Source organism: Penicillium angulare (assembly GCF_028827245.1).
Source record: "Penicillium angulare strain IBT 27051 chromosome Unknown utg000007l_segment0_segment0, whole genome shotgun sequence".
Classification (NCBI taxonomy): domain Eukaryota; kingdom Fungi; phylum Ascomycota; class Eurotiomycetes; order Eurotiales; family Aspergillaceae; genus Penicillium; species Penicillium angulare.
The window spans coordinates 1,328,944-1,354,500 of NW_026623166.1; the positions used below are offsets into that span (position 1 = coordinate 1,328,944).

General features: G+C 47.4%; 9 protein-coding genes across 9 annotated transcripts; 5 read left to right on the forward strand and 4 right to left on the reverse strand.

Moving 5' to 3' along the window:
* Positions 1 to 644: 644 nt before the first annotated feature.
* On the forward strand, positions 645 to 1,289 carry N7478_009769 (uncharacterized protein; the record flags this gene model as incomplete). Its single annotated transcript, XM_056925983.1, has 1 exon — positions 645 to 1,289. The coding sequence occupies one exon, from the start codon at positions 645 to 647 to the stop codon at positions 1,287 to 1,289; it is 645 nt and encodes a 214-aa protein (XP_056775353.1).
* Positions 1,290 to 1,562: 273 nt separating this feature from the next.
* On the reverse strand, positions 1,563 to 2,753 carry N7478_009770 (putative RTA1 domain protein; the record flags this gene model as incomplete). Its single annotated transcript, XM_056925984.1, has 4 exons — positions 1,563 to 2,298; positions 2,370 to 2,519; positions 2,570 to 2,669; positions 2,729 to 2,753. The coding sequence occupies 4 exons, from the start codon at positions 2,751 to 2,753 to the stop codon at positions 1,563 to 1,565; spliced, it is 1,011 nt and encodes a 336-aa protein (XP_056775354.1).
* A 961-nt stretch (positions 2,754 to 3,714) lies between these two features.
* N7478_009771 (uncharacterized protein) lies at positions 3,715 to 6,443 on the forward strand (the record flags this gene model as incomplete). Its single annotated transcript, XM_056925985.1, has 6 exons — positions 3,715 to 4,062; positions 4,116 to 5,172; positions 5,223 to 5,350; positions 5,401 to 5,925; positions 5,982 to 6,042; positions 6,106 to 6,443. The coding sequence occupies 6 exons, from the start codon at positions 3,715 to 3,717 to the stop codon at positions 6,441 to 6,443; spliced, it is 2,457 nt and encodes an 818-aa protein (XP_056775355.1).
* A 743-nt stretch (positions 6,444 to 7,186) lies between these two features.
* hir3 (putative transcriptional corepressor of histone genes (Hir3)) lies at positions 7,187 to 13,363 on the reverse strand (the record flags this gene model as incomplete). Its single annotated transcript, XM_056925986.1, has 4 exons — positions 7,187 to 8,515; positions 8,572 to 8,727; positions 8,793 to 9,015; positions 9,075 to 13,363. 4 exons carry the CDS (start codon positions 13,361 to 13,363, stop codon positions 7,187 to 7,189), a joined length of 5,997 nt encoding a protein of 1,998 aa, XP_056775356.1.
* A 397-nt stretch (positions 13,364 to 13,760) lies between these two features.
* N7478_009773 (ChAPs family protein) lies at positions 13,761 to 16,224 on the forward strand (the record flags this gene model as incomplete). The annotated part of the gene is made up of 7 exons (XM_056925987.1): positions 13,761 to 13,855; positions 13,911 to 14,040; positions 14,101 to 14,225; positions 14,279 to 14,559; positions 14,614 to 15,569; positions 15,626 to 16,000; positions 16,057 to 16,224. The coding sequence occupies 7 exons, from the start codon at positions 13,761 to 13,763 to the stop codon at positions 16,222 to 16,224; spliced, it is 2,130 nt and encodes a 709-aa protein (XP_056775357.1).
* Positions 16,225 to 18,838: 2,614 nt separating this feature from the next.
* On the forward strand, positions 18,839 to 19,314 carry N7478_009774 (uncharacterized protein; the record flags this gene model as incomplete). The annotated part of the gene is made up of 2 exons (XM_056925988.1): positions 18,839 to 18,920; positions 18,989 to 19,314. The coding sequence occupies 2 exons, from the start codon at positions 18,839 to 18,841 to the stop codon at positions 19,312 to 19,314; spliced, it is 408 nt and encodes a 135-aa protein (XP_056775358.1).
* A 784-nt stretch (positions 19,315 to 20,098) lies between these two features.
* N7478_009775 (uncharacterized protein) lies at positions 20,099 to 20,780 on the reverse strand (the record flags this gene model as incomplete). Its single annotated transcript, XM_056925989.1, has 3 exons — positions 20,099 to 20,337; positions 20,413 to 20,522; positions 20,701 to 20,780. The coding sequence occupies 3 exons, from the start codon at positions 20,778 to 20,780 to the stop codon at positions 20,099 to 20,101; spliced, it is 429 nt and encodes a 142-aa protein (XP_056775359.1).
* Positions 20,781 to 21,335: 555 nt separating this feature from the next.
* N7478_009776 (putative C6 transcription factor) lies at positions 21,336 to 23,502 on the reverse strand (the record flags this gene model as incomplete). The annotated part of the gene is made up of 4 exons (XM_056925990.1): positions 21,336 to 22,000; positions 22,036 to 23,114; positions 23,197 to 23,329; positions 23,382 to 23,502. 4 exons carry the CDS (start codon positions 23,500 to 23,502, stop codon positions 21,336 to 21,338), a joined length of 1,998 nt encoding a protein of 665 aa, XP_056775360.1.
* Positions 23,503 to 24,103: 601 nt separating this feature from the next.
* Positions 24,104 to 25,048, forward strand: N7478_009777 (SDR family oxidoreductase; the record flags this gene model as incomplete). Its single annotated transcript, XM_056925991.1, has 1 exon — positions 24,104 to 25,048. One exon carries the CDS (start codon positions 24,104 to 24,106, stop codon positions 25,046 to 25,048), a length of 945 nt encoding a protein of 314 aa, XP_056775361.1.
* Between the last annotated feature and the right edge of the window lie 509 nt (positions 25,049 to 25,557).

The window sequence follows — 25,557 nt, forward strand, 5'->3', positions numbered from 1 at the left end:
TCTACTTGGCCAATGTTTAGGCAACATCATATTGCCAGCATGGTCCGAATCATTTGGACGGAAAAGGATGTACCTTCTAAGTGGTGGCCTCAGCTGTATCTGCTGTCTAATTATAGGACTTGTCCATTCTCTACCAATGGCTGTGACTATGCGCATTGTGTCTGGGACTCTTTCAGCTGTTCCTGGTACAATTCTGGGAGGAAGTATTGAGGACATTTTCAACTCACAGGCCCGAATTTGGGTAATATTTTTCTGGACTGTAGCTTCCAATATTGGTTTGATCATTGGACCCATTATGAGCAGTTTTATCATTGAAGCTCTCAATTGGTCAGTCATACAGTTTATAAAATCTTTGAAAATGACAACGCTGACTCAATCCTAGGCGATGGGTATTTTTTGTTTATGCGATAATTCTCGCTATCACCACATTTCTCTTATGCTTCAATAAAGAATCCCGATCTTCTCGCGTGTTAGCAACTGAGGTCAAGAGACTACATAATATAATTCCGACACTACCACCCGCACTCAATCACGACCATTCCCCCAATGTGCGAACTTTCATGAATGAAGCTTTATTCAGACCTGCACAACTTTTCTTCCGAGAGCCCATAGTTTTTGTTACTTCGATGATGATATCAGTCGCAATGTCTCTCATTTATATTTTTGCAGAAGCCTTCCAGCCAATTTACCAGTCTATGGGGTTTTCTGCATCTCACGCATCTTTGATATTTACAGCCATTGGAGTGGGGACGTGCTTGAGTGCTTTCACCCGTATCCTCGATCACCAAATATTCAATCGCCGACGAGCCCAAGGTCTTCCCATAAGACCAGAGCACAAGCTAACAGGACTAGCAATTGGTGCTCCATGTTTGGCAATCGGTTTATGGTGGTTTGGATGGACGATTCCTCCCAAAGTACAAGGACCCGACGTGCCGTGGATTGTGCCAACCATTTCGCTGGTTTTGGTCGGATATGCCTTGACAGAGATCGACACTTGTCTGTATGGATATATTGCGGATAGTTATTTGAGTTACTCAGCCAGTGCTACGGCTGCGGTGGCGTTTATGAGGGGAATGCTTGCTGCAACATTTCCCCTTTTCACAAGGCAGATGTTTGATGGATTGGGGGCTAATGTTGCCGTTTCAATACTGGCAGGTGTGGCAACTGTATTTTGTATTGCACCGCCATTGTTTATATGTCATGGTGAGAGGATTAGAAGGAGCAGCCGTTTTGCAAGATATAGCTGGGAGATTCAAGAGGAAATGGGGAAAGATGAGGATGATATTTAGCTTAATGTGTATACTAATTTGCTACCCATGCTGGTGGGTTACCTAGTAGAGTTTCCAGTGCCAATCAAATAAGATTCAAAGAAATGTCTCTTCTAATTTATAAAAGTATAGTAATATTTGAACGAATTTCACGAATTTCAAGGCTGAGTATATCCATATATGGTAGAAAGAAAACAGTAAGAATTTGTAGTAATTACAAGAGCATCCAATACTGCAATGATCAAACATAACTGGTTTAAGTCGACAAAAGAAATCAGAAAAAGGAAGACATTCTCAAGCTTCCTGTGTGGTAGGGCCAGCTTTGTCTTGTTCCTGGTTTGTTTCCCAATAGATATTTCCCCTATCACGCTTTGTGATAAGGCCATATACATCGAAAGGATCGATAAATGTCTGAATCCAGTGACGAGGATCCTCATACCCCGGCCCTTCAATCTCAGTGATGCCATCCTTAGTAAGGTAAATTTTGTTCGATCGTGGTAGTTTCTGCATCGGATGAAACACATTCAGCATAGTGGTATTGGTGTACATGAACGCCGTTTCGAAGAACCAGAAAAACCACTCTTGCTTCAATATAGGACTGAGATTGTCAAGATTGGTGGAAGTGTTGAGGCTGGCAGCGGTGAAATATTCCACGGTACGGTAGATCGTTCGAATGGTGATAAGCGTACAGCTGATATACATAACAATAAGACAGCGCTTTATTTTATCATTCAACACTCCGCCTTTTTTGCAGTTGGAATGGAAACGTGCCGCAAGCGCGACAAACGCTGCCATTAAGAGGAGCTGTAAAATCAAAGCTGCCTTCAGAAGTCCTTTGCCAATATTCTGTTCGGCCGCCGTAGAGTTGGAACTAGCAAGTTTGACGGCACCATTGGCAGTTATGACCTCGATTATAACTCCAAGGGCAATGAAAGTTGAATAAACCCGTCCAGGATGGATAGGTGAATGATATGGAATATAGTATAGGATCCGGCCCAAGGTAAAGTAATTGGCACCCTCGTATACCGGTCTAGAAAAGTAATAATAAGATTAAATTTTCAAATCACATATGTATGCTCAAGGGGGACGGGATGGACTGACGGGCCAGCGAGCAATAGAACAGTGCTAGCAATATACAGGTTCAAGTTACCCCATTGTCCAAAAGCAGCAACACTGCGAGTAATGAATCCTCCGGTGAAGAGGAGGGCGGACCAAGGCAAAAGGCCGGTAACTTTCCATGATTTATATTTCCTGTTGAAATTAGCCTAAGCCTTGCAAATATCTTGAGATGCGAGCGATACATGGTCTGGTAGAAATGGATAGCGCCAGAGACTGCGAAAACCATCGCGAACACGATGGGAGCGCCTTTATTTGGTGCGTAGAACCAAAGGCTGCCATCCTCTATTGATAATATTGGTATTAGCAGGGTACATTGGATTTAATGGCCTTAAGCGACTCACGGTATGAGCGTGCCTCAAGCATCATGGAATAACTTCTTTGAACCTGGGAACGCAATTGGTATGATATTGGTCGAGTTTATGGCAATATCAACGGTTCAAAATGGCATATGTATTAACCGTGTAAGAATATCGTCTTGTTCAAGGGGTTTTTGTCGGTTGTAACTACTACTTCTTGGTACGTTAAAAGCGGAGGGGAGCTTGCCAATCTATATATATGTTGTCTGAAGAAGATCTACAAATCATGATTCGGCGCGAAAGCCTTGAGAAGAAGCGAAAACGAGTTTCCCAATTGGGTCATTAATCGCGAAGTACATGTGCTGGTGCAACGAATTAGAATCCATGGTTTTAGATCTCCGAACACGAGACACGGGTAAGGACTACAATAGATTCAAGCCTTCGAACAAGGCGCAAGGTTTGCTTTGCCCAGATACGAGCGGGGCTAATGTGGGCCAAAGCGTTAGTATTAAGGATTGCTGGGGCCCTAGCTGTTACCAGAGTTTTTTTTTTTTTGAGCGTGTGAGACTCTGCAGATGATTGATCGCCCTGCCATGGCTTGGAGTACGAGTTTGCCTAAAAGGGAAAGCTCGTACTCGGGAAGTGGATACTCGCTGTCCAGCGGAACGGCATGAGGCTATGGCGCTCAATGATTTTACTCACCACGAGTAAGTCCATAGCACGGGACCAATGCAGCAGAAATAACCAACTAAAGGGAAAATGATTAATTCAAGAAAAAGTCAAATTGATTAGAGCTCTAAATTTTCAAACATGTTGTTTTGCACATGCGAGGACTCGAGTACCGATGAGTAATCATGCACAGCTGAATTAGCACGTGATGATTAAATGGTTGCCGGGTCAACGCGCATCTCATCCACAAACGGCAGGAGAGATGGAGATCTGTGGACAACCAGAACTTGTTTTCGATTCTTGGTCTCCAAAACTCCACAACCCAATGCTTTGGAGCCCACATCAAATCGATACCCATCAAAATGCCGTCTAAGCAGCCCCAAACGTCGCTGTTCCAGGTATACCTCCGTTTACGCCCCCCGATCGCCGAGAAACATGACGAGTCCGGTCGCTTCCTTGCTGTCGAGCCTCCCGAGGGGCAAGATGATGGCGAGATTGTCGCGCCTGTCTCAACACATATCACGCTACAGCCTCCAAACGATTCGCGAAAGCGTGCCATCGAAAAATTTGGATTTACGAAAGTCTTCGAGGAGAATGCATCTCAACTGGACGTATTTCAAGACACCGGTATGGAGTCGATGGTGAGAGGCGTGCTGAAAGAAAGTCGCGATGGATTGGTGGCCACTCTTGGAGTCACAGGTAGTGGAAAGGTCTGGTTAATCACCCTGCAATATCACTCGCATAGTGCTCATAATTGTTATAGAGTCATACAATCTTAGGATCCAAATCGCAACGCGGAATCACGCAGATGGCCTTGGACGTCATTTTCCGATCGCTCCAACCGACACTCAAAAGTGAAGATGCCAGCATCAGCCCCATGATGCTTGCATCGCTAGCTGGCTCAGATACATCCGAAGCGCAAATATTCTCTGCCCAGACCTTTCTAGAAGCCGTCTACGGCGAACCCAATGGAGACCGTGGTCGCAACTCGAGAGCGCAGACTCCCATGAGTCCTTCTCGTGCACAAACCCCACTGACGGTACGAAGCCCTGAAACCCTGAACCCCCAAGGATCGTCAATCAAACGTCCGCATACCCCTGGTTCTAGTCTTTTAAGACTATTCATGAAGCCTGGAAGCCCCCGCGAGGTGGACACAACTCCAATGTCCACTCATTCTCGCACGAATTGGCCCATCAAAAGCCCACTAGCGAACGAGGACCAAGGAAGGAACCCAGCCCAATTCAATCCCCTTCCCTATACCCGTTCCAATGCCCATGAAACTCGTTTAGCTAAACCACGACTTATTGTCTTCAAGGAGCCGACCCCTGCTTTGGTATTTCCCCGTCGCCAGCCCCGTGATCGTCCCAGCGCACTTCCGCGACTTCCAAATGTTAGCCATTTAGCCGTCGACCTAAACCAAGACGCCGATTACGTGGTGCTGGTTTCTATGTATGAGGTATACAATGATCGAATCTTCGACCTTCTATCTCCTGCTATCAACCCAGGGCAAGGTAATACGATGTCTCGTGGAAATAGTCAGAAAGACCGTCGACGGCCCCTTCTTTTTAAACCCACTGAAGGCTCTCCGGATCGGAAACTAGTTTCAGGTCTTCGTAAAATTGCCTGCAGCACTTACGAGGAAGCATTGGCTATTCTTGACGTTGGCCTGACGGAGCGCAAAGTAACAGGCACTGGAGCCAACAGTGTCAGCTCTCGAAGCCACGGTTTTTTCTCTCTGGAGGTGAAGAAGCTGATCCACAACAAACGATACGGAGAGGCCACATGGGTAGGAAACACTCTTACCGTTGTGGATTTAGCAGGTAAGTCACCCTGCCAAAGCAATTTTATATCCATAACCTAATGTTTGTAGGATCGGAACGCGCAAGAACTGCAAAGACAGCCGGCGCAACCCTTGCTGAAGCTGGAAAGATCAACGAAAGTTTGATGTACCTAGGTCAATGCCTGCAAATGCAGAGCAACATACAAGATGGCGCTAAGGTGAGTGTGTTCTATGACATTTTGATACGAGAAATGCTCACACTATGTAGACTGCGCTCGTTCCTTTCCGCCAGTGCAAGCTCACCGAGCTGCTTTTCTCCAACTCTTTCCCATCTTCCAATCAGATGTCTCGCGGGCAGTATCCCCAGAAGGCTCTTATGGTTGTTACTGCGGATCCCCTCGGCGACTTCAACGCCACGTCTCAGATCCTACGTTACTCCGCATTGGCTCGTGAGGTTACGGTACCTCGCGTTCCATCGCTCACCGGGTCAATTATCTCGACTACCTCGGGCCGAGAGCGCTCTATCAGTGGGCGAACATCACCCAATGCGGCCTCAGCAGAAGAGCTTGAGCGAGCAGTGGCTGAGATCACACGACTCGGCAATGATTGCCATGGTCTCGCCGTGCGCTTGGCTGAGGAGGAAATTGCGCGCTCTGAAATGGAAATCAGATTGCGAGCAGCTGAAGATAGATGTGTCGATATCGAACAAGAAGTTCGAGAGGAGTGCTGGGCTGAGATGGATGAGATGATGGAAGTAGAACGAAGACGCTGGCAGAGCGCCTGGGATGATCAGGTATGTCGTTACTGCCTAAATTATCTGCAGGCTTCATCATCGCTAACAATTAACAGACCGGTCGTAATGATGAACACGTCGATCGAAAAATTGACTTAGTCTCACGTGGCTTCAACAGTAAGTTCATACGTTCAATATCATTTCCAGCATTGGTACCTCACCACTGACAACCCATAATAGTTTATGAAGACCCTGATACCCCCTCCAATGATAGAGTCGAGGAGCTCGAGAACGAAAACGACCAGCTCCGCTGCCGTATCGCTGCTCTTGAACGTGAAATGAATTCCCAATCCCCCACTCGAAAGCCAAGAGCCAAGAATGCTGCGGCTAGCCACTCATCTAACATTCTTGGCCGTGAGAGTGATATCGAAAACGCCTTACAACGCATGAATCAATTAAACCTTACGGACAGCATGTTTTCTCCCCCATCTCCATCGGCCTCACCCACCAAATCGGCCAAAAAGACGAGGAAATTGGCCACAAGGAAGATGGACCTTGACCCAGAAGTGGATTCTTAATCCTTTTTCTATTTCACTTGCTTTATGTTTCACGACTGTTACGAATGTTTTTACATATGAACTGCTGGACTTGGTGGATACCCCCGTGGGCAAGGATACTCTTGGCTAAGGCGTTTGATCTGTTTCTTTGCGTTGAGCACCCTGAAATAAGGCATAGATAATCTTTCTTATTTCAAATGTTGTTGATTTCAATTTGTTACTCGACATAATATGGCTGGCTGTTCAATAACTCAAATGTTTTTAATCCTCGATAGACCTTTCAAGGAATCTTTAATATTTTTGAGCTATTTGATATCTTTAGGCAATATACCACCTGATGCATGCAATCTGTCTAGTTATTTATGATTCAAGATGGGTTTCTCCCTCGAAGTACCAATGCGGATCGTACATGATAATATTTACTAGTAGCCGCAGACTATTCGAACTACCCAAACCCATACTATGACCTTTCTGAGGCTTTCATTTATTGTCTAGGGAGAAGAATGTGATCTCTCACGAGCGCAACACAGTACACATCATGAAAAGGTAAGAATATTTTGAATTATGAACTTCAGGTGCCCACATCAGTAAAAAAGGTCACCAGCTGGTATCAATGCATAGCTTAAGCCACCGGGCTTCCATGACGCCGTTCCCTAGTCTTGAATAACATAACAAACGCTAAGCGCGAAAAAGATACTAATTGAAATATGAGCTGGACGGGAAAACGCCAAACGAAAGTGAATGTAGGGCACGATAGAGCGATCTCAAGCAGTGCTAGTATCCATAGCTTCTGGATCATCGGCATCTTTCTCTGCCTCTGCTTTTTCATCATCTTGATCCTCTTGCTCATCAAATTTGCTTTCGTCCTCTTGCATCTCATCTTCATCGCCGGCATCGTCGGCATCCTGGGTCTCCTCGCCATCGCCATCAGTTTCATTGGCGCCTTCATCGTCTTCGCCTTCCTCTTCCTCATTACCATCATCATTTTCTTCTTCGTTCCCATAATCACCGCTGCCAGCATCATCTTCAGTTTCTCCCTCAGCCAACTCTCCTTTGCGCAAGTTCGAAAAAGCCTTCGACTTTTGTTCTGAAGATTCTTTATCAAGAATTGACTCATCGACGTCAGTCAGCTCACTATCATCGCCACTGTCACGAGCGTCGGCGGGATCTGTATTTTGCGTGTCAAGATTGTGACTAGTGGCAGAATATTCTTTGCTAGCCCCTTGTGGGGTAGAACAAGGCCCTGACGCCACCGCAGCATTGGAGCCACGTCGAGCTGGCGTTCCTTGTTCGTTCTCTGCGCCCGAGCTGAACTTGTTAGTTGCAGTACGTGGCGCCAATTTGAGATTCACAATAGTATCCGCTCGCTTCTGGATATCGCGGCGAGCAATGCCCTTGGTTCTCCCACGAGGAGCTGGAGTGTCTGATGCTGGAAGTGAGGCAGCGGGGGTCGATGGTTCTGTATTGGTGTCACCAGCCATGAGAAGATGATCAACCTTCATCTTTTCCTTGTTCTCGTCGTTCACTTGCTCCATGAGGAGAGGCAGGTTCAATTCATATACCCGAGAATATAGGTCTGCAATAAGATCTTCGAACATGGTGACTTTCATAAAGTTATTGTTGAGCTTCTTCAACTCCAAAGCATCGCGAATGAGTTCAAGAAGAGATTGGCTTCCTGGTGCCAACGTACTTAAGCTTTCCAGACGAGCCGTCTTTGAGGAAAACTCTTCCCAACCGATGGGTTTGAAGACGGTTTCTTCATGACCCTCATTGATCTCTGCAGCTCGCCGGATCATTTTCGCATATGCCAGGCAGATATCCTCCCACAGCTGGCCATGATTGATGAAATCGCCTTGTTTCTTTCTCACACGACGAAGCAATTGGTCCAAGCTAGCACGATCGTCGAGTTGGTCTAGCAAATCGACAAAGAAATAAACGTAACGTGTTGTGTAGACGAAGTGCCTACCAGGTCTTTCAAATTCAGGGCGCCACACTTGGATTGTAAGCGTTTTCGTGAAGATCTGGGACATCTCATGTTTAGCAGCTGCAGCTGTTGTCGCATTCTTGTCATCATCGTAAATTATATGTGCAGCCTGGTCAGATTAGCAAGTGAACTTTTGAACAGCAGATTGAGATGGAAAAATTGTACCTTAGCGCTCATCCGGTGATGCCAGTTTGATTTGTCCGCATGCTTGAACTTCTTTATAATTTCAAGGGCATATGGCTTCCAACCTTCCATGGTCTCGGGTGGATCGACTTTGCGAGCCCATGGGGTTACGGAAAGAGTTTTGCTTCCATCAGATGGCTAATGTTTCGATCAGCGAAACCCGGTCAAGTGAACAAGTGAACAAATGGACTATTTGGACTTACACTCAAATTCTCTCGAAGGACCAGTCGATGAACAACAGAAAAAAGCTTGAAGTGAGGCTCAAAGATAGGATCAGCACGGGAATCTCTTCGCTGTGGAAGAGCCTCGATAGCATCGTGGAAAGCATCAAGGACATCTTGCATCTCAACGGCTTTAGATGTTGTACGCAAGGAATCATCGCAATTGAACATCTTCCAGAGACACTTTCCAAGGAAATAATGTGTCCTAATAGACAATTAGTTTGCATGTGACTCATTTGCTAGTGGGTTATTGGGATTACTCACATCCATTGCTTTGGCTTGTCGATAGTTGCTCTCCTAAGAAGGTTGCTAGCAAAATTCCAAACGGAATAGCGAGACATCGCTTTAAACGGTTGCGCTTTGTACATTTGTTGACTTTCTTCGCTGCTGAAATGTCGAGAGAAATCTTCCAAGCTAAAGGCCCCCATAGAGAGAGGATCGCGGGAGGAAGAATACAGGCGAATTCCGAAGTCTGTATAGAGATCTGACAGCAAGGCTCGTGTTTCCGTTGTGGGTGGCGCGGTTCGAATAGCCACAGAAACGGCCATCGCGTAGCAATGAATTGCATATCTCTGTGTTGCCGCGAGTTCGCTGCGGTTATTATTGATCTTATCTGCGGTCCACGTAATATCTTCTTCCAGTTTTGTGTCATACGCCTGTGCTAGCCGATACCACGTTTCCCACCGTCCTGTTCCGTGATCCAGGTCTTGTCTGAAGAAATTGATAGCGTCATCCAGTTCTGAAGTCGACCCAGGACTTAGACGCTTCTGAGCTCGGAACTTGGTGAGAGTAGCATGGCCCAGGAGGAAGTACCATCCTTTGGCAGCAATCTTGGCGTTTTCTCCAGGCACTGGAAGCATGGAAAGATCCGTCACTCCTTGGACTGCGCGTAGAAGATGTGATGGATTCATAGGAGCTTTGATGTATGCGCTGAATACACGACGGTTAAATGTCATTTGTGGGGATTGAGAAGGCGGCCTTGCTGGGCCGATTGCGCTTTGCATTTTTTCAATCGTCGTCTTCAGCTCAGACTTTGACAGATCTTTCATGTTCATTTTGTGGGCCTGGCTCATGACGAAGTCAATCATCAACGTGGCTGTGTGACGATCCAGTTTCTCGGGTGGGCATCCATGATCAGCAGTTCCATCCAGAGGGGAAAACTTGATACTATGGAGATCAAAAAGAACTTGACAGATGTCATATTCGTAATCACCTTTGGTTTCGAGATCAAGCAGCTCAGACTTGAGGAGCTTCAGGAAACGCTTTTGGGAATATCTGCACAGGGATCGAACCCCCAGCGCATTGTGTATGGAACGAAGGATGTGAATGCGATCCTCCAATGGTTCATTGAAAACTTCCTTATTTTGCGAGATCGCTTCCAAGAAGAGAGTGTAAAGCAAAATCCAGCAGCGCACGTAGGTTTCCCGCATTCTCTCCTTGCAACTTTCTAGGCTTTTCGCTAGGCTTCCACGAAGATCGCGACCAGAGATTTGGCCCACACGGACCGAATCCTCGTACAGGATAAAACTATGGAGAAGTCGGGCTAAACGAGCGATTGCTGACATGGACGATTGCAAATGGTTCATATCCAAGCATTCATAGGCCTTCTCCAACTGCTGTAAAACAAGCGGGATGGCTTTGCCCATGATGCCATCTATTGTTTTCAGACAGCTTAACAAAGTCATCTGGCGAGCTCCACTTGCATCTTGGATATGTTTGACGTCTTCCAGCTCTGTCATGACCGTCTCAATGCTGCGCAGGTAGCATGAGACGACTTTGGGCGGATAATCGATGCTCTGGTACGCCTCTTGAAGCTTTCGCCAGAGGAAAAGTCGCAAGGTGGCATCCCCACGGTCAAGAAAAGATGCCATTTCGCTGGCGTTTGAGGAGTATTTGGCTGGCTCATCCTCAGATGAGTTCTCTGGCTCAATTGAAGAAGGTTCAATAATCGGCTCGATTGCCTCAATAAGCGAAACAGGATCCTCGCCATCTGAATTGAACACTTTGGTAAAGAAATCCATGCATTTCAGTTTGAGAGCCTCTTGATCTATAGTGGCGATCGACAATTCAGCCATTATAGAGTTATTCACGAGGCAAATTAGAGGATCGTTGATGGGCTGGAGAATTTGTTTCAAGTCCTGAAGGCATAATAGGACATGGTCACGGTCAGCTTCCCCGGCAAGGTTAAGATGAAATGTCGATGCCCATAAGTGGCGGAACGAAATGTTCTGACGGCACTCTTCAGACGGGCAATGGTCTATTGAGCACTCCAGGGAGGTCCGGGCAAGCATGGCCCACCTGGCCAATCGATCGCGCTGCGAGATTCGCTTATGTTGGCCTGCATCATTACTTAGATTTTCAACAGATGCAAAGATATCTAAGTGCAGCTCATAAATGGACTGGATCATCTCGAGGTCAGAGAAATCTTTCGTTTCATACTGGAATGGGCTGTCGGGGCTTGATTCAAGGAGACGCCGCTCCAAGTTTGCAACATCTTGACATAGCCTAGCAAAAACAGACTCATCTTCATGCAGTAGAAGATCCATGGTAATCTTCTTTAGATCTTTGGACCACAAGAAAGAGGTATATGCAGACTTCATAGCGACAAAGCTTGAGGGCTCATCTCCGAATTCCGGCATAAGTAGGCATTTGAGCCATTCGAATGATATATCATGCGGGTGCATGAAGCGGCTATTGGCAGAGCTCGAGAAAGCGTATAATATATCTCCAGACGGTAGTTCTTCTTGGATGGCCTGTTTGCGAGTTGTCTTTCTAGAATGCTCAAGAAAAACAGCAAGATCTGACTTGCTGGATCCAGAAATGCCCTTCAAGGAAGAGGCATCTTCTTTTTGTTGCATTAGCCGCGACTTTTCGTCATTCCAGTGTTTGATAAGACCACGTAAATCATGGAATAATCTCGTCTCGGTGTCTTCTGGAGGGTCATTGCTTTCGTTCAAAGTGGCCAGCTTTTCCCTGATGTTTCCTATCGTTCCAAGAGCTAACATCTCGACTTTGGAGAACAGAGAGCCAAGAGTGCTAAACATCCATTCATCAGCATTGACGAAGATTTCTAAGCGGTCTTCGTAATATTTCTCTTGATCGAATGCAACTTCTTCGTGTTGTACTAGTGCATCTGCGTTTGATTCACGAGCCCTGGTACGTCGGCTTTTCATACGGCCTCCCTCTGGGGGCTCTTCATTTGCCGCGGATGCGGACGATCTTTTACGCGCGGCAGTTGGTGATTTTGACTCTGTGTCGTCTGCGTTCGTCTCATCCTCGGCCTTCTGTTCAACTGGCTGGGTATAGTGTCCCTCGAGTGATTCCATGAGCTGTTTCTCTGCGCTTTGATCAATGGAGGATTGTTCCTCTGCTGGCTCCGATGGATCGCCAGGGGCAGCAATGACGGGATCCTCAGCTTTATCTGCTCGCTCATTTTCTTGAATCATGTCAACATCCTCATTTCCGTCCTTGGTTTCATCTTTTGCTTCAGGTTTGGCTTCGTCTTCCGCTCCGTCTTCTATGCTCTGGGGGTCGTTTTCGCCGTCTTCCATTTTTACGGACATACTATCCAGAAGTTCGGATTCTCTGGGGGGCATCGTTATCAGAAGTGAGCGACTGGAAGAATCGCCAATCGGGGCTTCCTCCTCTTCATATAAGGCTTGAAGGATTGCTTTGCCCATTGATTCCCAGGTGGCATGTGATGGAGTTATTTCTCGCCGAGACGTGGGCAGAGCCAGTGGGCCTTTCGCTGAACTCAGGTTACTCAGGTCATTTGGCAAATTTGGTAGATAAGGAAAAGGATCCTCATGCTGCTTAAGGTATTTGACCAAAGCCTTTTTCGGCTTTTTGATGGGAACTTGGGATGCGGATAGCCCGTCAAACAAGGAGGTTAGGGTGGCTCTTAGGCGCTCCTCAGAAAAGATCTCCTCCAAGCCGAGTTGCTCTGACCGTATCTCAAGGCGGTTATCATCGTCCGCAAGAACGCTCTCCAAGCAGAATCGATTTAAGCGATAACTTTCCAAGGCACTGCCGAGTCTTGCGCTTTGCCTCCATAGATTCAGGTCCGTGTCGTCCCTCTCCAGGGCATTAGCAAATGATCCCAATGCCTCTCTAGACGCTTCCGCTGTTTTCTGTGCTGTCTCGGAGCCTGTTGGGGTGGTTCGAATGGTTTCGTGTAGCGAGTCAAGGAGGTATTTGCCATGGTTCTTGTAGGATAGGTAGAGGGTTTGGAAAAGGCTCGATGTGGAATCATTAACGTTGAATTCTGCGACTGTATCGGTGGGGCCTTCATCAGGAATTGCTGTTGTTTGCGAGTCTGCTTCTATTGCGCGTTTGAAGTCCGAGAGCGATTCGGGGTATTTGAAGATCTCCGATTTGAGTAGAGCGTCATAAGCTTTTGCTGCCTGTGCATAAAATTCCGGTCCTTGTGAGTGGAGCTTCAAGGCAGTTTGGTACAGCTTCAGCGCCTCCTCAATTTGAAGCTCCTTGGTGTCGTCAACCTCATCTTCAATGCCATCATCTGGCTCCACGTTTAATGCGACCCAGCTTGCCATTATTACAGCTCCGACGCAGGGCTAAATAACAAGAGAAAAGTCAGGTGTAAGTGGATTGCAGCAGCATGACCATCCTGCGTTCATTGGTTCTTGAAACAGGTGAGAGATCAGTCAATTCGAAACAAAGTAGACGATTTGGATTAAAGATAGCAATCGCCGACGCCAAACACGGGATCCACGCGTGCGGCCAAATCAGGCAAGAGCGCTCGCTCTCCGCCTTTGTTGCCTGGTGGCCTGAACTCTGTCGGATTGTTTTAGTAGCTTATCATCTCCCCTCCATCCTTAATTCCATTGATCTGGTCTCTATTATTTGTGATTAACTTCAGACTTTTGTTTTTACTTGGATTCATCCCTCAAAACCCCCGTCTTTGATCTTGCCGCGTTTCGTGCAGGCGCCATGGTTGCGCCCGCTGTCCCTGAGTATGTTGCTGTCCCCGGTTTACGTGTTCCCCCGGATTGCATGCGCATGGCAATTGTCTTTGATCGACAGGGGTTCGGTCCTACCAAGTTGGCCGAATACATGACTGACCCTCGAAAATCACATTAGGATCCATGAGGAGGAGGAAATCTATGTTGCCGTTGAAGCGCGTACCGACTCCTTGCAGAGCTTGCGGGAGCTGGGGCCCCCAGATTTGGTATATTTGGTGAAGCAGCCCAAGGCGAACTCAACTCGCCAGGTCAGTTTGATATTATCTTCCCTAAGTTTTGTTCATAATTGACATTGTTTCTCTATTTAGACCGGTGTTTACCACCATGTGACAGGAATCGATGCCTCTTCGTCTGCCAGTCTCGCCGCCTATGTGAACACCCTTACCTTCTCCCCGCTCGACAAGACACACAAAGTAGTATCAGGAATTTACTGGTGAGCATGGAGAACCATTGCATTCATTTTTCGCATCTCTGACTTCCATGCAGCTGCTACAATGCTTTCTCGCACCTGGACATGAGAGTAGAGGTTAAGATTCCTGGCAGCTTGGAGGCGTATTGCATAGATGAGCGCGGAGACAAACGGGTAGCCACTGAGGCTTTGTGGCTTGAAACCTTTCTCTGTGCCGTGCTCAGAGCTTATATCTACGCCGATGATGGAAGCGGAGACCAAATCAAGAAGATTGTCGGTGTCCGGCGCTTTAACCCAATTACCAATACAGAAATGGAGCACAAGTTCTTGGACGCTGCCGAGAAACTTTTCTTCCTCGGTGAGTACTATGTCGATTTCCAAAAAAAAGTTCCGTTTATTAACAAAGCGACAGGGCGCCAACTGAGCTCCGACCCTGAAACCCAAGTTCCGAACACAGTGAGTAACCACCTCACTTCGGGCATCCTCAAATACATCCACACCACGGGCCGTTACACATCCGGAATCAATCTATTCGAGAAGCTGCGCACGCGGGATGTCGAGGTCTCGTCACTCTTAGCACGAGTACAGTTGATGGCCGACGAGGAGGTCCAAGCAGTGCGATTGCTGTATGATGCTCTGCAGGATGTACCAATGGACTACGCTCTGCTCGATTGCCAGGCGTCTTTCTGCCAGACTAAGGGCGAGGGCGAGATGGCCTTGGAGTGTGCCGAACGAGCTGTCACTGCGGCACCTAGCGAGTTCACTACCTGGGCTCGTTTGGCCGAAGTATACGTTGGAATGGAACAATGGGATTTGGCTTTGCTCACTCTTAATTCCTGTCCCATGTTTACATACCAAGATAAAGATACACCACGCATGCCACAGCCATCCCGAATTATGTTGCCTATTCTTTCCGAAAGCATGCTCGATGAGATCGATGAAGGTCAGCCCAAGCAAGGAGATCCACATGACTATATTCATCCCTCCCTGCGGAAATTGCATGCTGCCAGCTACCAAGGTACATTCTTGAAGGCATATAACCTGCTCACGAAGGTCGCCGCGGCAATTGGGTGGGATCAACTACTGAGAGTCCGGAGCGAGGTATTTGTCATGGAGGAGGAATATCGTGTTGAGCGCCAGCATGTGCCTAAGCCTGCGCAATCACTTGATGCGGAGATCAATGGTGATAGCATCAGCGACGAGACCGAGGATAAGGAAGATACAGGCTCCGTTTCAGGTCCTGGCTTAGTGGAACCCTCAAACGAGGCTGCCGCCAATGGTCTTTCAAATGAGGCAGCGGCTGAGAGCTCTATCGAGCGCCCAGAACAAACCGTAGCCTCGGAGGTAGTCAAGTCCGGTAACGATGATGTAAGTCAATGTGTTTTGCACTAAACACGCTTATATGATGCTAATGAGTTCGCTAGCCGGATCCATCACACAGTGGATACACTCAATTCCGCAATAAGCGCCTCTGTGAGCGATGGCTAGACAATCTTTTTATGGTTTTGTATGAGGACCTCCGAATTTACACCATCTGGCGGACAGAAATGGCCCAATTCCGCCAGCAGGCGATGGAGTACAAGAAGTCCCCCACCGAATGGGAGATACTGGGTGAATTAGCAGAGCGACTCCACCACTTCGACGAGGGAATTGAGGCTTACCAGAACGGTTTGGCCATGCGATTCTCACCCAAGGCCATGCGTGGTCTGCTTAAGCTTTACGAAAAAAGAAATGATACCCGTGGAATGCTGGGGGCACTTATCCGTCTTATCGCATGGCAATATCGTTGGTATTCTGAGGTAAGAATTCCGTACCACAACAAAACAATCATAGCTTCAAATACTGACCTACCTAGTTCTCTCCGGAGCTCTTGTTCATGATGCGCAAGTTGATTGAGGATGAGGGTGCTGTCAAGGTTCGCAGTATTGTTCAGGCTACCAATCTCCCTCAGCCTGTTTTAGACCTCACCCATCAATACTGCCAGCTGTGTGCCACGTTCCGTAGCAGTGGAAGTGACACTTAAAGTTGATAATGGTAAATATTCTGTGTTTGAAGCGCTAGGGTGAGGCTGTTCTGCAACCATATTCGTCTGGTGTTAAAATCAAAGGGCGCCCGCAGAGGTAATGATATCCATTCATGATGCCTGTTTTTTTTTACTACATAAGTAGTTCTTTTCTTATTTTCTTTGCCTTCTCCTGTCAATTCAAATCGCCTCGGTGTATCTTAGATGGTATATAGTACATCCTAAAACTGGTGTAACCTTACATTTTTAGAAAGATCTAACAGAAAACGCTGTAGTGGTGATCCGGTTTTCCACCTCTTCCTTGTCTGTTAGAAAGAAGCACATTGCTGATGGCTTTCATTCCCCATCATACCCAGAGGTAGCGGGGTTGTTAAAGAGCGCGTAAGAACCATCTTCATGGAAAGATTCTCTACGACAGTGCAGCCCGGCTTTGTCAGATACGATGGGTTATTGTCAATATCTGGCGCTCACTTAAAGCTATCAAACAGGGCCCACTCGTTATTTATAGTGAGAGCACATTACAACACAGTGATTGAATACTTAATACCTAACCAGATGGACTACTCAATTAATACGCGGGTCAAAGCCCCAAGAGAGGAAAAGGGATTGAGAATAACAGTGAACTGGGAAATTGCAATGGAAAGGCATAATTCAGGGGCGGATATGGTCTTAGTTGGTTGACATGAGGGCTGGAGAGTTGCTTCTGATGAACATTTTTGATTCAGAACTTGCTAGGGAGGTTGGCGAAGGGCTTGTAGCGGTTCATTCTTGAGATAGGGAAGGGAGAGAGAGAGTATTGAACTTAGGTGTTTTGCTTTTTGACTGGATAAGTTGTTGAATTCCTGGAAAGATTCTCTAATCTCTAAGGGATCCTTGATGAAACGTACTGCGGCAAATAATGTGGTGATTTCATACCTTCGATCTCCATTTCAGCCCAAGGTCCCCGAACTACATGTGCGTAATTTTGAAAGCATTATCACACTAAAAGTTCGCACTTTAGTTCTGAATAAAAAAAAAAGAACGGGACAGTATACAGGTTGAGTTCCGAATCAATTTGCCCATTCCTTGTAGGCGTTTCAGAGTCAAAAAACGAGGCTGGGCGGCGGGGTACTAGTGATGATGTTTCACAAGATTGGAATTAACATGGAGCGATGTACTTCTAGTTGATCCCCCAAAATAGTTAGACGAGTCTATTTTGGCAATGTAATCAGACAGTCAATCGAGGAATGAGAACGGAGTGTATGAGGTCTTCTCTCTAAATCTCTTGTCTTCTTTCTCTTTTCTTTCCTTGTCGTCATCTCCTAATATTCCCAACTACGACGCCGACAGCCTCGACCCCAAAACATCCCTGTTTATGTCGCAAAATAATACACCGATAGCGCCGATATAAGACGGCACTAGTAGGAGGGGTAAATGCAAACCCATAAGCCTACTAAGTGAAAGAAAATGACCTCATTGACACTCATGGTAAACATTTGAATACGTAACGCAAATGAACGCAAGTAAGAGATGAAATGGAACCTTCAACATTGAGATTCCAGATCCAGCATAGACCAACTCCCGAATACCCCAAAAGTCTACAAACTAGGTTCATAACAGACTACTAATAACGCCCAAGGGGCCAGGAACATGGTAAGCATGCAGAGTATTGCCGGAGTTTGATGACGAAAAATGGGGGCCTCTGCAGAAGCCCCGCAGAGGAGTGAGCTGACAACTGGGGGCGGTAGCATTATAGGCGTCCCAAGAAAAGGGGCCATGATGTCAGGATTATAACTCTTCAAGGCAGTTATCACAATATCGGCCCCTTATATCGTTCAAATGAGAACCTTGGGCGTTATTGGTGGCTGATATTTGGTGCTATTCTGTGCCGACGATGGCCCGCATCCGCCCCATCTACAAGCCTCTAGACTAGATGCAGGAATCTGTACAAGAGGCTTATCCCTGCAAAAATAGTCTGCAGTATACGCGTATGCTACTCAGCGCTAGCCGAGAGAAGTCATTCAGAGAAATGGCGAAGACTATGACGATTAGAGTAATACCAAGACTTTGACGCACGGTACTTCTCAGATCAGATGTCATTCTCAGCACATGCATAAGCGAAGGCTAGCCATATGTTGATATTGGCCTATTGAAGTCCGTAATAACATAGGAGATGATCGCTCGATTAACCTTATTTTCAAGCAAAGCTTTAGAGACGTCTCAATGTACAAGTTCAAAGATGGTAGGATAGTGAAGTAATTTTCAAAAATCAACATTGAAATCGCCTGCTACTTTCCTGCTGCATCTCGGCAAGGTGTCAAGCACAAAGCGCGGAGTACGGAGCTGAAGCCAAGATGGACTTAGTGCGGCCCCATAGAGACAATGATGACTTGCATCGAAGGATGAGTGAAGGATCAATGGCCCCAGTGAGAATGAGAAGATGCACCCAAGGTGAAATCGAGGTATACGATATACCCTACTCTGAGGTCGAACGAGAAGTATAAAGCCAGGCTCCTCGACCAGCAAAATCTCATCTTCATCTTCCATCAATCCAAAGCAAAGCAAAGCATCCAGCACAGTTTTCAAACACTTTCAACTTTCAACCAACCAATCAACCAACCAACCCACTATCAAAATGTCTGTCCCAGTCGTCATCGTTGGCCAGAACCCCAACCTCGCTACCCACGCCATCAAGTACCTCGCTCCCGAGTACGAGGGTAAGTAACTCATAACAAAGCATCAACGTCCATCAGCATCAGCAGATTCCAGCAACTAACTGAAACAGTCGTTGCCTTCGTCGAGAGCCCCGAGGAGGCCGCTTCTGCCATCCCCGCCTTCCTGGCTGGCGCTCCCGCCCCTGTCTCCAGCCCTCTTGGCTCCCAGGACTTCAGCAAGGGTATCAAGGCCGTCATTGTCGGCGGAACCTACGATGATGCCAAGTTCCAGGCTGCCAAGGCCGCTGTCCCTCAGTCCTCTGTCCCTTGGTTGCAGTACGATGCTTCCAAGCCTGAGCCTACCCACGACGCCGCTGGCGGTGCCGAGCTGATTGCTCGTATCAAGGCTGCCTTGGCTGGTGTGGACTTCGACTCTGACTCTGTCACCCTGTACTAGAGGATGATCATTGGTATTGGTCTTTATCCTATATAGTGCTATATAGTGGACGCATTGACTGTGTCCAGACGCTGGAACGTTTCTAATGAAGCATTGAGTTATATTTTCTGAAACTTTTCTTTATTTGTGCAATTGTAGTCTGTAGGAGCCTTTACTTATTTACTTTACTGGGCATGCTCTATATCTAAAGCGTAGTTGGTACTAGTAATAGGAATTTCGATTCGGTGAGTTGAAGAGAGGTAACATTAATACTTGAAGAAGATCGGCATCGGCTCATGCCAGTGATTTCAAGTTCATATGGCCTGGCTGTTACAACTTGAAGCTTTGAATCACCTTTGACTAAATGTAGATAGCAATGTTAGGATTAGCAATATATATACAATAGAGAGAGAAAGCATGATGTTGCATTGGAAGGTTCCAGGGACCTCGTAATGCAAGAATCGCAGGTTCGGTTGTCCGCCCAGCTTAATATTTGCGATCAGATTACGATTGGGGAATTTGGTTCATAACCTAAATTCCACGTCTTCCCCCGGGCACCTACTATTGGATGTGCGCACCGAGACAAGACATTGAACTGATCTATATCTCCCAAGGAACCTTAAATCACACCCAGAACTACAAGCATCTACTTGGAACAAAGAAGTTTAGATATAAAGTATGACTATGCCTCCATAAGCCGGGGCTAGATGTCGTATATCATGAGTCAAGATATTTCGAACCATCTGCATATGGCTATTTTAAATAAGAAGTCGGGAGATAACAAGCTAGCGTGATCCCAATCAGATTACTCTTCATCATCGTCCTCGACCTCAGCCAAGTCCGACTCCTTGGGCACATCACCACCTTTAGCCTTAGCAGCTGCCTCGGCAGGACCACTAGTCTCCGCCGTCTCATCGGCGTCCTCGTCTTCAACATCATCGTCTCCCTCGATCTCTGCCTCTTCTTCATCGTCTTCGCCGTTGGTAGCTTTCTCAGCATCGCCTTCTGAGGGCTTGGTCTTTTGCTTTTTAGCTGCAGGAGGACCTAAATAGATAAGATAAAACAATGAGTATTTGGATCTTGCAGTAGGTGACATGGGAAGGAAATAAGTGAACATACCTTCGGCGCCTTCCTCTTTCTCCTCCTCGTCTTCGTCAAGTTCGGAGTCCTCGGCGTCCTCGTCGCCTTCATCGCTCACGTCATCGATTTCAACCTCGGAGTCTTCATATCTGTCATGCACGCATCTGGTTAACGGTAATCCCATTTTTGCGAGGGTGTGAATGTGAACGAATTGGATAGGCCGGGGACAATGCGATCAATGCGCGATGAAACACGAAGAGTATAAGTCTGAGCAGCATTTGGCGCAGGGTGAAGGTTGAATTGCATTGTATTGCGTTAATCACTTACTCTTCTTCCTCTGCGCTGTCGTCACTAGGCAGAGCCTGGAGCTCCTCCTCAGGGTCGTTCTTTCTCTTGCGAGTAGACATTTTGGAAGGATAGTGGTTAAGGATGAATATGTCTTGAAATTGAGGTCGGAGGAAAGGTATAGAGTTGTAGGGGGGAGAAATGAAAAAGGAGAAAGGGAGAGAAGGTGGAAGGAATGGTTCTCAGCCTCTCCCGGTTGCAAGAGCGAGACGGGAGAGCGAGTGGCAGTTACCAGAGCTTGGGAAGGGGGGGGGGATACGAACCAAGGGAGAGGGGGCGCATAAGCTGAGGTGACGACATGGGGGTGGATAGCTTACACTAAGATTTTGTGGGGACGAATGTGCGTGGAAGATAAGGTAGTGCGTGTGAATTAGAGAAGGCTGGACCTTTTCCCTCATTTCCTTGTTCTATTTACATTCCACCTCTCTCTCACGTTGCTCAGACCCCTGGATGTGCGAGAGGAGACGGACGGACTTTTTTGGTTTATTCCCGGCTTTTTGCTCCTAAATAATCCCTCGTACTTCGCGCATCTCCTGTCCCAGTCGGCATTGTCCACTCCTTTCTACAGTACTCTATCCTCAGTACCAAGTACTCACTTCGTGATCTGTGACATTCAATCACTGTGCCAAGAATTCAAAGTTTGCCATACTGGGATCTAACAGGTTCTCGTCAAGTCCAAATCCATATGTTCCAACCATATCATAGATAAGGTCGGGCGGCGGGAATCCCTGGGCCATGGCGTTCGTGCCCCCTGGCACATCTTGGTCATCTGCCACTCCCCCATTACTTGGTCCGACCTGCCATGCCGCTTCCCAGGAGTCGTATCGCTCCAACATCTTACCTAACCCACGTGCAATGTGTCGCGTCAAATGCCGTTCCCCGGCGGACACACAATTCATCAGTTCTATCACTCGTTCGACCAGCCGGCGCACTTCGCGTGCATTAATGCTGAGATAGGCCGAGTTCCAATTTATAGCGACCTTGAGAAGGAAAACGGCGGAGAAGGTGACCATGGTGTGTGTGAAAATAGGGACCCCGACGATCGCATCTCGAATGTCGGGTTCTTCCAGAACCATATTCAGGCAAGCCATAGCAGATGAAATGGCAATGTTGGCTGATTCTTTGCGATCCATGGAGAAGACGGGGGTGTTGGACGGTGAAAGCGCGCGTAGAGCTAGGGAGTTGAGCTGGAACTTCGCGAAGTGGTAGTGCAGCACCACGCCCTTGGACGGGTATGTCCGTACGTATGAGCTATCTCCTAGTAGAGGGTGAGTCTGGGTTCCTAGGAAGGGAATTTCAACAAAATACAAGACTTACCAGACCGAGGTTGCCAAAGCAGCCGCCACTGATCAACCGCCACGTTATATACGCGAAGTTGTCCAAAATCTTCATCCGTAATGGCTCGCTCCGTATCGCTGCCAAATGTTCGGTATGCCTCGGTCAATATCATGAACAAAGCAACCTGGGCTAGGAGTCGAATATCGCCCGGCACTATCATGGGTAACTCGAGGAAGGCCTCATAATTTCTTATCGCAACGTCCTCGTGGATCACAGGTGGTCGCCCATAAGCGATACTAAAGTGGTGATCACACACATATAGCAAGTACCACAGCTGAGCACGTTCGTACTGATCTATATGACCCCTAGTTAAGCGCTGATAGCTTTGATGAAGACCCAACTCGGTCGCGATGCGAACCGCGTGACCGGAGAGTTTCCAGCTCAACTCGGACAACCAAAAAGCCCCAACACAGAGACCTCGGATGTCATCCAGTGTATGTGCTCGGGTGAGAGCCATATTCGAGACCAAAGACACATATTCGTTATAGCAGAGATTCAGTGTATCAGTGCGATTGGGTATATGCAGTGCCGCCACCGTTAAAACTGCAGCGGAGAGAAGAGTCGATGCACGACGGACAGATGTCAGATCGCGATGCACCAGAATGATCCCGCCCCAAAGTAACTGATTCATAGTACGACTGAAGTATGCGAAGAGCTCCTCGGCCTCACGAAGAGAGATCAAGCCGCGTGTTATGAAGTCTTCCTCTAGTAGTGTCTTTTTGGGCGCCTCGATATGGTTATTCCGTAAATCGCGCAACTTGGTGACTTCGTACAGACTGCGCATTGGTGCTGGGACTAATTCCGGATCTTGGAGATCGGGTTCCTGAGAATGTTCTCGAGTGACATCCATTACCACTCCAGGCCCCTCGTAGTGAGTATTGTGCGATTGCGAAGCGTCAATCGACGGTCGGTGCGCATGGTTCGACGCCGTTGGACTGGGACCACTGATGGTCTCACCAGCCGCATAGGATGAAAGATCCGGCAGTCCTGCCTGTCGCAATAGCTGTGCTACAGCCCCCTGCAACTGCAGCATGGTAGTAGACGCTTGCGATTTCCATCTAAATAAAATATTGAGCACATGTTAGACCTTCACGTGGTGTTTCCGCGGAGCTAGGGAGGCGGGGTTTGGTGAACACGTACATCCCATCGTCGTCGACGAATTTCTGTGAGAAGTCATTCACCACACACTTAATACCGCTTCGAATACATTTCGTGCAATTTGACTCTCCCGCTCGAAATTCACACCGTATCTTGTGTCGTTTGCATTCCGCGCCTGGCAATCCTGATTAGCCGGAGTGAAGATGTGGGGAATTCTTCAGACTCACATGCGCGAGCTTTGGAGATCTTTGGTGCATGTGTTCGCAATTCACCAGAGCGAACCGATCCCTTTGGTGAATCTAAACCTGCTTCTGTTGAGGAACGCTTGAGTGGAGTCGAGGCATCCATCATGGCAGAAGATGACAGTCGGTGATGCTCCGGGCGGGTTAGGGGAAAGTACAAATTGGCGGGGAAGCGGAGGGAACAAAGTGGATTCCCGCGGCTGGCCGCCATACAATTCCCCGAAGTCAGGCTTTTGCCTCTTATGAAGACCCATTGTCTGAATTTGATTTTATGCCTGTGTTGAGGAAGGTCTATTTGCCGATATATCTCCCTTCTTCATACTAATTTATGGATTCAGGTGAAATATTCCCAGCCTGTTATGCCCAAGACTATAGCCGCCTAACTATACTGTAATGGTGATGCACTATACATGTCCCAATAAGCGAATCAGCTTCTGCTCCGTGAACAGAACGAAGTACCTGAACCAGGTACAGGACGAATCCCCAATATTGCGAGGACCCTCAGCCCAGTGAAGCCTTATTCGCGGTAGCAGATCCACCCGAACGTACTCTACGCGGGCAAAGTCCGGTGCGGAGGAACTATGACGGGGCACCTCGGACTTGATGCGAATGCGGAGAGTAAGGTTCGATGCGTTCATAAACTCTGGAAGCGACAACTTTGATCTGAAAAAATTCCACCAGCTCTTTCACAATCATTCACTGCCAAAATGCATATTCTCATTACCGGCGCCGCCGGCTTCATCGGCCAATTGCTTGCTAGAGAGTTACTCAATGATCCCTCGCATCGCGTTACATTGACAGACATCCACCAGCCTCCAATCCCCGAGGGTGTCAAATACCCACAGAATGCGACGACTGTGAAGGGGGATCTTCTTACCGCAGCAAATGATATCGTCGACAAGTCTCTAGATGCTGTCTACGCTTTCCACGGGATAATGTCCTCTGGCTCCGAGATAAATTTCGACCTGGGCATGAGCGTAAACATTGACGCCACTCGCAACCTGTTGGAGGCTCTAAGACATACCTGCCCCGGAGTTCGAGTGATCTATTCCTCTAGCCAGGCTGTTTACGGCCAACCCTTACCGGAGGTGGTGACCGATAGCGTTATCCCAACACCTGAATCCTCATACGGCGCAGAGAAGATCGTCTGCGAAACACTAGTGAACGAATACACCCGCCGTAAGTTCATCACTGGCTTCAGCTTGCGCTTCCCCACGATCTCCGTTCGTGCCGGTGCCCCGACGGCCGCCGCTTCCTCCTTCCTCTCCGGCTTGATTCGTGAGCCTCTCAATGGCCAGGAGTGTATTATTCCTATCGAGGACCGATCCTTCAAGTCTTGGCTTTGCTCACCTAAAACTCTGGTGCATAATCTTCTTCTTACTCTTCAACTCCCTGCGGACTCGGTACCCTTGCATATTCGCCAGATCAATGTACCCGGTATCTGTGTGACTGTTCAAGATATGATGGATGCACTGGAGAAGATTGGCGGCAAGGATAAGCTAGCGCTTCTCAAGGAGAAGGAAGATCCGGCCTTTGTGCCAATTTTGAGGTCTTGGCCTACTCAATTCGATAACACGCAGGCCATTTCTCTGGGCTACAAGCGGGACGAATCCTTTGAGCAAGCTGTGCTAGACTACAAGCAGTCATTGTAAACTTCAAATGAGGGAATTAAATAGAAAATTTAAAATGTTTGAAACTATGGGAGGGAATTAATTGATTCGTTATGCTCTCTAATTTATGTATAGTCGCTCTAGTAATATAGAAATAGACGTGCAACAAGATGTTGATGACGTACTTTGTAACTAATGGCCGAGAAGCGTATACCTGTTTAATGCCTCGAGTCAGGAATGAAGATAAAATGTTTTCATGCCTTGACTAATAAATACTTCAATTTACTGAACATATCTACAGATATTCTTTATACTCACACCATATACTGAATGTAGCTTGTTCTGCCCAAATAGATGATGATGGGGCCACCCCCGCTCTCGGTGCCTTTTTTGCATGCTACCCCGCCAGATACTAATTGAACACCTACCCGAGCCGAAATGACCAATTGCACAGCTGAAATGCTACAAGCCTGGGAAGAGGAGTGGGTCAATCCTGCGATTAATAATTCAAATCTTTGAAATCAAGTGTGAAGCGGATGGACGTTTAGCCG